At 48.3% G+C, this 12,669-nt stretch overlaps 1 protein-coding gene across 1 annotated transcript; it reads right to left on the reverse strand.

The window, feature by feature from the left end:
• Window positions 1–2,327: 2,327 nt before the first annotated feature.
• On the reverse strand, window positions 2,328–5,057 carry LOC136370915 (transmembrane protein 45B-like). The gene is made up of 5 exons (XM_066334605.1): window positions 4,853–5,057; window positions 4,376–4,588; window positions 3,574–3,758; window positions 2,817–2,962; window positions 2,328–2,562 (listed from the first exon to the last, which is right to left on the reverse strand). Exons 1-5 carry the CDS (start codon window positions 5,040–5,042, stop codon window positions 2,433–2,435), a joined length of 864 nt encoding a protein of 287 aa, XP_066190702.1. The 5' UTR covers window positions 5,043–5,057; the 3' UTR covers window positions 2,328–2,432.
• Window positions 5,058–12,669: the final 7,612 nt, after the last annotated feature.

Consider the following 12,669-nt stretch of genomic DNA (forward strand, 5'->3'; position numbering starts at 1 on the left):
CCCTGCCCTGCTGGGGACACCCTGCCCTGCTGGGATACCCTGCCCTGCTGGGGACACCCTGCCCCTGCCCTGCTGGGACACCCTGCTCCTGCTGGGGACACCCTGCTCCTGCCCTGCTGGGGACACCCTGCCCCTGCCCCTGCCCTGCTGGGGACACCCTGCCCCTGCCCTGCTGGGGACACCCTGCCCTGCTGGGACACCCTGCCATCCCAGCTACCAGCCTGAGACTTTTCCACTGTTCCCAGCTTGGTGCTCTGAGGATCCTGCAGAGGCACTGAGACCAAACTGCCCCGGGTTTTTGTGAAGCAAAGTCCTCGAAGTTCTTGGTACTGTTTTTGTTATCAATGCTGTAGTTGGTTTTTGTTTGTTTGTTTGTTTGTTTGCTTGCTTGCTTTGTTATGCATAGTAGTAAAGAACTGCTGTTTCTATTTCCAAAATCTTTTGCCTAAAAGTTTTTTTTTTTTAACTGAAAAATTATAATTGGAAAAAGGGTGGTGGTGGTGGTTTACATTCTCCATTCCAAGGGAAGCTCCAGCTTTCCCTGGCAGATACCTGTCTTCCCAAACCAAGACAACCACCAAAAAAACCAACATTTTATGCAGGAAAACCCTCAGTAAGAGATTTAGCACTGCAAAGGTAACATTTGGGCAGAAAAAAACCCAGGAAAAAAGTAACATCAGTTGATCAAAGGGGAAAGAGATTGTCTTTCCACTTCTTTTCAATCCAAGCTCATGCCACCAGGTTGTAACCTCTGCACTGAGCCTCCCATTAGTGGCAGCCAGTCTATAACAACCTGACACAATTGCTGCACTTCTAGTCCCAGGAGATTTATTAACAATGGGAGCACATCATCTCCATGGAGCACAATACAAGCTCTCACTCCAGTACTGGAGAGCCATATCAGCCCAACTTAAAGGCAACCAGATCCTGGAGAAACCTTTGCTCAGGAGAGCAGCCGGCTTCAGAATCCCAATTAGCCATCTTCTGCGTGTAGGTGCCAAACGTAGGAGCCCAAAATACTGCACTTACTTGGTTTTCTTTGTTCCTCAAGGCTTTTTTACTGGACACAAAACATTGGCCTTCTTCCAGCCCTGCTCCAAAAGGAGAAAATATAAGAATAAAATACAAAAATAAAAATAAAATACAAAATAAAAATTTAAATAGGCAGTACTCACTCTTCCAGGGAGCTCCCATGGAGCTGGTAATTGCAACTGGTTTGAGCCAAGGGGAATTTTTCTTTCCTCCCAGCCTGTACAGCACAGCAGAAATGTGTTCAGACTAAACTGGCTCTTGCATTTCTTAGAGGAATACAGTAAACATGTCGGAAGATAATAAAATCAATGCTGTTTGTTCTCCCCTGTTCACCCAGCCCAGCCCTCATCCAAGGGCATGGCACAAACATTTTAGATGCTGCTGATGAACTTCTGGACAATAATTGGTGATGTTCTTGCACTAATCCTCCTAATGCTATCTTTTAAATTCGGTTTTGTTCTCGATCTCCCCCCAGAAAGGATCCCCCCACACTGTTCTGCTGCAAACAAAAGGAGACCCCAACAGAAAAGCAGACATCCCTAACTGGAAGGTTTTCTTTGGAGGTGACCAGATCCAAAGGGAGAATAAAAGTGTTGGAGAAAAACTGAGATCACTGCAGGGCTCTCAGAGGCTTACCAAGACCATCCATATGCCCACCCACAGCCAGCTGAAACCATCATTTTTCTTCAAGGGTCTCTCTTTCAGCCGAGCTCTCTGCCCAGCAAATGTCCCATCTTCCAGGAACACCAGACCTCTGGCTCATGTGCCTAACTCAGTTTCTGATGATAAACAAGCAGGAGAGCAGCTACCCTCCATCCTTTCCATCCACTGGCCACCCATCCTTCCCTTGGCAGATTTGTCCACATTAAATAATACACAGTCCTACCCCTCAGATATTTCATCCACTGTCCAAACTCTTTTGAAGCCAGCATTGCTATAGCCGGCAGCATGGTGTTCAAGAGATCCATGGAGAAGATGTGTTAAAGCACTTTATTGGTGATCACAGATATGCTGTACGTTCAACTTTGTACAGAACCCTCTCCATTAACACCAGAGTGAGCGACAGCCACAAAGAGCTTTGAATGCTGGCTTGTCTCCCTTCTGAGGAAGTAGAAGGGAAAATGTTAAAAACATAAAATCTGACTAGATTTGCCACACCTGTTGGGCTCCAACAGCAAACTAGTCCTGCAGTCTGCAGCCTGAGCTGCAGCTCAGAGAATTAAGAACTCATGGCTACCAAAGGGATGCACAAGGAGTCTTCGCATCCCCTGCCGTGCTTCGCCTCAGGCACTTTTGATGCTCCACTGTCAAGTGCCACTGTAGTTTATTGAGACTTATTAAAAACCTCATCTCAAGAGCTCTAAACCATCAGGGAAGATATTTCCATGCCCACCACAGCCTCATTTGTCATCTGAGCTGCTCTCTGGCAGCAAGGCGCCACTGGAGCTCTTCTTCCCTCTGTGGAGGCACAAGCCACAGTCCAACTCCACGTCAATGTCCCCAAATTTCAGCTGGCAGGACTCATTGCAGCTGCAGGAGAGACAGTAACAGTGGTGAAGGACTTGGGGGTAAGTGAGAGCCACTGGCTCACCCCACCCTGCTTGGGGAGGCTGCTCTGCGGTAGCACGGAGCCCACCCTTTGCAGCCAAGCCATGCTTGGATACGTATGAACACCCACACTCATCCCAGGGCACACTGGTGCATGGATTTCCCAGCTTACATTTGGGTCTGGGTATTGCTCTTGGCCACCCCAGCCCATGCACTGTGTCAGGACCCCCTCATACCAGTGGGATGTGGCAGCATTGGCGGCCACGATGGCGAGAGCACCCACGTAGTGCCAGCAGAAGCACATGGTGAGGAACAAGAGGTTGCTGGAGTCGCTCTGATCCCAGCCTGGTCCTCCCCAAGGAGGGGACAGCACAAACCCAATCTGGTCACAGATAAAAAAGAAGTCAGGCTTTAGCACATCCTTCCCATTTTCCTCCTGATTTTAGCCCACCTACTGCAGCTGACTGTTGGAGGCACCATAACCCTAAGTAACACCTGGGGCACTGCCCTTGGCTTCTCCAGCCACTGACATCAGGGTGTCAGGAGGAAATGGATTCTCTGCAGATAATCTTTAGGGCTTGCAGTGCAAGCCCAGCATCCCAGAAAAAGGTGACATTGCCAGTCTGTGCATTTCCCCCTAGGCCAAAAGCTGGGCAATCACATGAGAGATTTCCAGATGTCTTCAGTTACGTGGAACAGAGGAAGAAAATGGACCTAATAAAATTAATAAAAATTCATGATTGTGGTTTCCTTCCCTTGTGGGCTCCAATTTCCATTTTCCATTCATTTCCAGGTCTGTCCATGCTGCTACATTACACATGCACTTCTTCACGATGGCAGGTCTGGCACTGAGCCCTCATTTCCTTTTCTTATTTACAAAGATATTTGAACAGCCTCCAAGTTTAATCCCAACAGATGGGCCTAAAGGGACAGAGCAGCCCCACTTCACTCCTTGGTGCAAACACCTGAGGAGAACGCTGGATACAGACTGACCTGCCAAAGCCAAGAGCCCTGGAGAAGGAAGAGGCTGGTCCTGAAGGTCTCCAGGATGATATGGTCTCGGAGGAACACCTCTAGGAGGGCACAGAGGGCTCCGGCAAAGATAGCCACAGCTAGCAGGGAGTGGAGGTGCTGGTCCAGCACAGCATTGCTGTAGTCACGGAAACAGAAGAGCAAACCTGACAAGATCCACCCTGTGTTAGCAAAGGACGCTCTGGGATTTGTTCTCTTTAAAAAATCATCTGAAAACTCACTACTATGCTCCAGGCCTTGGCATGATCTGCCTTGGGAAGAAGAATCAGAGAGCCACCAGCTGCTGTCACCACCCTCTCTCATTGGCTCTGCTCTGCTCCTGAGGAACCGCTGTACCTGTGGAGGTCCCTGTACCCCTCTATCTGTGGAGATCCCTGTGTCCCAGCCAGGGCTGCAGGAGGAGCACAAGGATGGGCACCTTGAGCTCAGAAGATGGTGGGGAGTTTTGTATCAGTCCTGTCCCTTCGCATCCAGACAATGTGGGGGGACGACACCTTTTTGTAACTCCAGACTGTGAGAGCTTCTGGCCACCAGAAGCACAGATCCCTCAAGCATCACCTGTGGCATCCAGCTATGGCTGGATTCCATACATAGGAGGAGCAGGGAGGGCAATTTGTCACATAGCTAGTGCCATTGTGCATCCACATCCCCTCCAGGTCTGCCTTTGTGGCTCTCAGACTGTCCAGGAGCTGTCATACCCATGAACACTGCCACAATTCCTTATTTCATGTCCCCTCCTCCCCTCGCAGCAGGCACAATTCACCTTCCACAAGCAGAGCCAGGGACAGTGAGAGCCGGTCCAAGCCAGGGGGCAGCTTGAGCAGGGAGTGCGAGACCATGTCTGTGATGCCAGAGAGGAGGAAGAAGAGGTAGATGGTGGAGTAGTGCCAGTGGGTGAGGTCAGTCCAGCTGTGTGTCTTGGGGTCGTACAGCTGCAGGTGGGGACCAGTGGGGACAAACTGCTCCGCCAGTATCCCTGGGCAAAGAGAGGAAAGGTCACTTTTCCTTATTCATGGGGAAATGACAAGCCTGAATGAATGTTCCTTTGCAGATGTGAAGCCGTAGTGGTGTTTGCCCAGGAGAATGACAGCAAACTCCTCATCCCAGGGTGTGCCAAAAGCATGTCTCCAAGCCCTCCCATACCAGATGTTTTCCACTACAAACAGGCACAGTGCTGTGGGAGAGAGTTGCTGCTGTGCTAGTAGATATTGGGACAGAGACTCACCACCACCTCTCTTACCTACTAGAGCAAAGAAAGCTTTGACCGTGCCTTCGAAGACCTCTGTGCGCCCACGGCCCGGCTGGCCTTCAGTGTCACCTTTCCTCCTGAGGTACTTCAGGGGGTACCGCACTGACCACCACAGGCCACAGGCAAAGAAGAAAGTGCCCCTGAGGGCACTGCCCAGAAAACTTGTTGGCATCGGGCTCATTCTCTAGACCTGCAAGGACAAACAGTGCCTAAAGCATCCTCAAGGGAGTTGTTGGGCTATTCAGCATTCCCAGGGATCCACATCCTGACAGAGCAGGTGCACATGGCTCAGCTGCAAACATGGAATACCAGAAATGGGATATCAACACAGGGAAGGTGCCACTCTGCACCGAGTATATGTGTGTATTTATGTGGCTAAACATAAAATCATCAGGACTTCATGCTGGAAAACAATACAGTAGTGCCCAGGAAAGCATAACAGCTATTGGAAGAGGAAACACAACCAAGTTTTTACCAATAAAGAACAACATGACAATTATTTCCTTATACAATAAACTTGCTCCAAACTAGGCGGTTCCCAGGGTGTGAATCTAGTGCTGAGTTAGGAGCTCCTGCCAGTGAAGGCTTTTCTGCACTGTGCAAGAGGAGGCAACCCAGGAACCATTAGCATTTGGAAAAAGAACCTCTTGCATATTCCACACAATCTTTGCGTGACACACAAGTGGTGATTTGACACAAGAGATTTTCCTCTTCCTCCAGGAAGACCGCAAAGACTAAAAGCATAAAAAGAGCTTTGACTAGGTCAGATCAATGCCAGAGTACCAACCAAGAAGGATGGAGAGGAGCAAAGGTACAGCAAACTTATATCCTGCAAAGTATTTCATCCCACACCAAAATTCCTTAGAAAAATCCCAGTGTAGCAAGCACAGAAAAGAATAAATAATGATAGACATGTTTCTAGCATTGTTTTACCTGCGGATGGTCTTGTTCCCTCCAGAAAGACCAGTCTCCTTGCTCTCTGTAAGCTTCTACCACCTAAAGAGGACTCACTTTTCTCCTCCTCATGGGCTTTCTGGTCCTTTTCTGCAGCTTGGATGTACACAGAGGAAGGCATTACTCATCCCAAAGCTTCCACACTAACCTGCCCTTACATCACAGATCACATCCTCACTGTGTTTATAAATACCAAAGCAAATCACAAAGGCTGGATGAACAACTCCAGCACGTTCTCCGAGTCCTCCCACGCTAGAAAGTAATTAGGCACTGCAAAACAAGGGTAGGATGTGGCGTGGCAAGTGCCTGAGGTGAGGGAGAGCTCTGCAGCACATTCTAGGTCGAGTTATGGCTGCAGAGCTGGGGTGGGTCAGACTGGCTCAGATCTGTGTGGCAAACACAGGATTGGAATGTAGAAATCATTGTCATTTTTTGCATCTCTGGGACAGAGGCAATCTGGGAAAGGCTCAGACCTGTGCTAAGATTTCCTTTCAGGATGTGTAAGGGCATCCGTGGACGGCAGGGACAAAGGAACTCTGCAGACCTGAGATATTCTAGAAACGTGTGGTTTTATTGCAAGGGCCGTGGGTAAAGAGGCCTGCTTTCAGCCACCAGCCTCGGCTGAAGCGAAGCCTCAAAGAGAGAGGGAGAGAGAGGGGGAATGAGGTAAGGGAGGTAAGAAGAGTACTGGGGTCAGGGCGGGAGGAGAGAGGGAGGGAGAAGAAGCAGAGGGAGAGAGCGGGCAAGAGAAGGGATGAAGAGGCAAGAGAGGTAAGAGCGCAGTGAAAAGAGTAGGGAAAAAGGAGAGGCGAGAGGGGAAGGAGCAAGAGGTAAGAGGAGAAGGTAAGAGAGTAAGAGGTAAGAGAGTAAGAGGTAAGAGAGCAAGGACCTTGTTCCAACACATTATATCTCCTTTTGTGTTGAATATTCTAATTTACAGTGACCAACCAGTGCAAGATACAAAACCTACAAACTTTGCATGCAGCCTATGAGAACTACTAAATTACCATATCATCCTATATTCTAAACTCTAAAGACTACTCTTCTTATGTACTTTTACCTTGATGCCTTGGCAGGGAGGAGATGGACTGCATTCTTGGGTCCTTTTGTTTTCTGTCCTTCAACCTACCTCCAGTTAATCACCGTCTTCCTGCCTGCCATGCCTACATCTCAAAGCTGGCCTTCATTTCTATTTCACTTACAGGTTTTACATCTCCAGTATTTCTTACCAGACAATCATATCCATAAGCCCTTCCTGTCCCATCTTTTCCAACAAGGATGGAAATTACTAAACAGCCTTTTAGGTGGCTCTATTTTGGTGTCTGCATTCGAGTGAGGTGGCTGATGCCCAAGGAGAGCCCACATCTTTCTTGATTATACCCTGGGCACCCCAGCCAGGACACTTATCCTCCCTGCACAGACATCTACATCCGAAGTGACTAACAATAAAGCACATTTAAGCATAGCACAACTGCATGATATATAACCAAATTTTACCATTGTTCTACTTGTGACTGCAAGGGCAACAGCCTGAAGTTGGAATGCACCCTGATTGAGAGACATGTCTGGAACGTTAATGTGACATGATGAAGTGGAGGAGAGGAGGAGAGCATAGACATCCCAGAGTCCAAAAAGGACAAATGCGTCCCACCTGCAGCCCCAGAGACTGCTCCAATCCATGCCAGCATCCAGGATTAACCCAGGGATCTGTCACCTCAAATCCACCTGCCATCTCCCACTTTGCCTGAGTTACCAGCAGATCCAACCTGCTGTTTCAGAGCTGTCCCTGGAATCTCCTACCCTGACCATCCCTCTCCTCAGCTGAGCAGCCTCGTTCTTCCTTGCAGTGCCAGGGACCCTCTTGCTTCACAACCCCTCTGCAGCCCAATCCAGCAAGGCTTTCAGGAGCTGTCATGAGTCTTCTTTGCTTCCCAGTAACTGCCCCTCAACACCCCCTCAATAGCCACCACAGATCCCAGAATGGTTTGGGCTGAAAGGGACCTTAGAGTTCATCTCATTCCAACCCCTGCCATGGGCAGGGACATGTTCCACTGGACCATCTTGGTCCAAGCCCCATCCAACCTGACCTTCAGCACTTCCAAGAATCCAACCATGTCGTCTTGTAGCAGAGATGTTGCAAACCACCATCAGATAAGCAGAAGTTTGCATGTAGCTTGCTTACTCAATCACAAAAAACCCCAAAAACAAAACCAAAAACATTTTCCCACCTCTTTTTATAGAACAGCCACTATTCTGCAGCAAAAGCAGACGTTTCCAAGCAACAGTCCATTTGCCGAGCTCACATATTTGGAGCACAGAAAAACACCCCCCCCCCCCATATTCACAGAGCCCCTCGACAGCCCAACAAGCCCAACCCCAACACCCCTGACTATCCCCACTGCAGCTTTGGAGGCCATGCTCACATAAAAGCTCATTTAGGTCCAAGTAAGTGGCAGCCAGGAAAGAGCAAAGACACCAGGTTATTTATTCCTCTTGGGAGCTGGTCTGTCTGTCAGAGCACTTGAAATATGGCTGCAGACAGAAGTTATTACCTGAGCTGCCGTTCTCCCTCCACAGCTTCCAGGCTGTGACACAGGCTGCTTAATCACAATCTGTGAGCTGCCTGCTGTCCTTCCAGAGCCGTGCCTGACTGCTCACAGTCTCCTCAGGCCTGGTTTGGGAAAGACAGCATTCCTGCCCAACTTCCAGGCTCTCCCTGGAGCCACTGCAGCTCCAGATCCATCACTATCCATGATTTTGACTCCCATCTGCTCCACTGGAGGGGATTGCTGCTGTCTCTCTGGACACATCAGCACTCCCTACAAGCACCTATCAGCATTCCAGGACAGCCAGTTTGTGTGCAGAGGGCAAAGCTCAGCACCTGCCCACAGACATTTGGGAGAGTTTTCTCTTTGTGAATCCTTCTCCATCTTTGGACACTCCCAGGCATGGGGCAGCCACAGCTTCTCTGGACACCCTGTGCCAGGGCCTCCCCATGCTCACAGGGAAGGATTTCCTCCTAACAGCCCATCTAAACTTGCCCTCTGGCAGTGGGAAGCCATTCCACTTGTCCTGACACTCCAGGAGTCCCTCTCCAGCTCTCTCGGGCTCCCTCTAGGCACTGGAAGGGGCTCTAAGGGCTCCTGATGGCCCTTCTCCTCAGGCTGAACAATTCCCATCCTTTGCTATGATGCAGCTCCAAAACAAAACAACCCCCCTAAAAAAGGGCTAAAACCAGATATTTATAACACTATCAACACCACTTCCGACAGCCTCACCCACAGCTGTCATCACACTGTACCTTTGTCTCTTACAGATTTTCTCCCCACTTTTCTTCTTCCCAAGTTCCAGCAGCCACGTTCATCCCGTGGCACAGCTGCTCCATGCAGCTTCATACAGTGTATGCATGGAAGAGTTTACCTGTGACTCCCGCCTGTCCTTCTCCCTCTCCAGATGTGTCAGCAAGGAGGTTATTACTCAGAAGAGGCAGATAAAGAGAGAAGCCACCACAGGGAGGTGTCCCTCAGACAGGATGTTTGGAGCCAAACATCCTGTGGGTCAGTTCAAAGTACCCTGAGTCAACCACCTTTCACAACCTGGGCCACCTCCTGTCTGCTATTAAAAAAACCAGCCAACAACTCTCCTGAAGTTTGCCACAAAAATCAGGATAAGCAGCCAATTTCTGTTCCCATGGCAACCATGTATTTGTTAGGATGGGGTTGGGGATGACTGGGGAAAGAGCCAAGAAGAGAAAAGTCAGCAGTGAGGTCTGACTGAGCTCTGCTGGGTGTCTGTGAACTGGGTTGCCAGGGACATCATAACCCTTTTAGGGGGTCTAATCTTATAAAATTTGCCTGAGGACAGGAGATTTTGGGCCAGGAACTCAAAAACCAGAGCAGAGCCTTTGTGAGCTTCACCTCCCAGCCTACAGCAGCAGAGAAGTGTGGGGCCATGGCGCTTTCCCCCAAAAGATGAGCAGACAGGACACAGCAGCCTGTTTCCACTCCTTTTTTCCTCTCTAATACAAGACACTGCCCTTCACCAAGCAACAACAGACACAAGCCACCTTGAAGCTGCTGCCCATCCCACTGATGGCTGTAGAGATGAGCAGTGCAAGTGCTTCAGGCAAATAAACGCCTCAGGCCACTTGAGTGTTCCCATGTTCTTCCACAGCATCGAGGTGATGGTGAAGAAACATTCAGCATCACACCAGAGCATTGCCCTGATCCTGGGGCAGCCACATTCCCAAATCAGCAGTTCTCCTAGGAAATCATGTATTTTTCTCACTTGTGTTGCCAAACCCACCCCAAGCAAGCCTGAAGGACCAGTCCTGCCCAGAGCCACACATGTGAGCCAGCACCCCACAGAAACCCAAGGCTGGAGTAGCACAGAAGCAAAGCAGTCTCCCCAGGGTGCCAGCACAGCCAGAAAAGCCAGCAAGCCATAGTGAGGAGCCTTTTACTCCCATTATCTTCATATCAAGTGGGAGGAAGGAAGGAAGGAAGGAAGGAAGGAAGGAAGGAAGGAAGGAAGGAAGGAAGGAAGGAAGGAAGGAAGGAAGGAAGGAAGGAAGGAAGGAAGGAAGGAAGGAAGGAAGGAAGGAAGGAAGGAAGGAAGGAAGGAAGGAAGGAAGGAAGGAAGAAGGAAGGAAGGAAGGAAGGAAGGAAAAGGCTGTGTGGTACACTGCTCACTTCCAACGGTGCCTGAGAAGCAGGATGAGTGGAACAGGGATGAGTACACCTGCAAAAGGGTCCTGGGAAGCCCATGGTAGTAAATTCCACAAATGCAGTTTCACCCAAGCTTAGGAACATGCTACGACATTAAATCCAAGCACAGGGAGGAATATACCCTCTTAGGAGTTCTTCCTTACAGACCTAGAGTAGAAAATAATGTAGGACAAAAACCGTACCTTGTTCGCTGGGAAAAAAAGCAGCAGCACATCTGCTGAAGAGGACCTCTTTCAGCTCAGTTTTCCTTTCTGCAACTGCCCCCCTCTACAAACCACTACCCCAAAGGGCAAAAAGAGTCAAGCTCTTGGAGAAAGTGGGGAAAAGTGAGGTGGGAATGCAGCAGCTGGAGAGCGACGGGAGGAGGAAACAGGGCCCAGATGGAAAGTATCCACACAGAGGATCCATGCGCCTTTTCCCATAAAGGGCCAGTAAAGAGTAAAGGCCAGAGAGAAAGCTTCTATAAAAAGGGCAACTTAAGTTACAGACAGTGAAAGAAGTTTTCAGTGCCTTAAAAAGAAAGTTTTCAGTGAAAGAAGTTTTCAATGCCTTTGAGAAAAGGAGGTTTCTTTGAAACTATTTTTATGAAAAAAATGAGGATTTAACTCTGGCAGGTGGCTGGGGGAAAAGATAGCAAATCCCCCCAGATCCCCTAGCAGGTCACTGACACTCTGTGCATGCTAAAATCACTTTGGGCACAATAGATGTGATTCCATTTCTGTTCCTTAGGGAATATACACCTTCTTACTCCTAGGAAAATACACCTTCTTACTCCTAGGAAAAGACACCACTCCTAGGGTGGCAGAGCTGTGTCTGACCCCCTCCAGCTGCTCAGGCTAAACCCTGAATTGAATTTGATTTTTTTTTATATATATATATATATATATATATATATATAATATATATATATATATATATAGTTTGTTTTTCTTTTTTCTTTTTCTCTCAGCGTAACTGCAAATCTTCTCCCTGAAGGTTCATCAACAGCCTCAGTGCTAATGAAAAAATGTGATAATGTTTGTCTCCTTCCTGGGGGTGGTAGGAGGCACAATCTAATTAAAGGTTTGCCAGCAGCTCGAGGGCTGCAGATGAATGGTTGTTTGGGAGGTGCAAAGTATTATTATTATTATACTATTATATTATTATTATTGTTATTATTATTAGGAATGCTAACACCAGCTTTCACAAACAGGCAACAGGAAGTAAAGCAGGTGGTAAAAGCAGAGGCAGGGCTTGTTCTGCTGCTACACCTTCATTTCAGCCTCATGTAAAAGTGGCTGTGCGGGGTGGCAGCGGGAGATCCTATCTCTGCCCCAGGAATGAGTGGCTTGTGGATGGGCTGTGCTGGCTCCTGATGAAGGGTTTGTCTTTCCAGCTGCAGGAAAAGCAGCTGCCAAGACCTTTGTCTGCTTTAGGGCTTCTTTGTAAGAGAAGGGTAGGATCAGGACTCTTCCGGCTGTGGATGAGCAGGACACCTGAGTGACAAAATCAAACATCGCGCTACAGTTACACAAGAAGAAAAAAAAATCCCTGGGACACCACCTAGGGCATCCTGCTCTTTTTTAAATCAGTATGCGTATGGATACAAACACAACCCCAGCCCACTCCAGCTGCATGGTCAATGGATTCAGTGCAGAGACACTTGTAATTCCATTTATAGAATCATAGAATGGTTTTGGTTTTAGAAAACCTCCAAGATCATCAAGTCCAAACATTATATGCTGAAAAACATGATCCAGAACAACTGTTTGATATTAATGATGTGTTAAAAGCAAGCCTCCATCTAGGACTGTCCTAAAATATCCATCACGCAAGAAAAAAATGTGAGGATGGCATATGGTTGCATGTCTATATAATAAACCATCTCTGTACCACGATCCAGACACCTTCAGACCTTGTTTGGGTACCTAAACTATTTTTGAACTGTTTTTACTTGAAATGAAAGTCATTAGTTCTCATGCAGAAATGAACCCAAAATGTATTTCCTTCCTTAATCACAGGCTGGATCTCTCCTCCCTTGCTGACCTTCATACCTTGGAAAAGAATGTGCTCTGGAACTGGAAAACAAATTAGTGAGTGCTTTGCTGAGAGTCCTGGGATGTTTGTGGGAGCAGGGAGTTAATGAGG

Source organism: Sylvia atricapilla, chromosome 23 (genome assembly GCF_009819655.1).
Source record: "Sylvia atricapilla isolate bSylAtr1 chromosome 23, bSylAtr1.pri, whole genome shotgun sequence".
NCBI lineage: Eukaryota > Metazoa > Chordata > Aves > Passeriformes > Sylviidae > Sylvia > Sylvia atricapilla.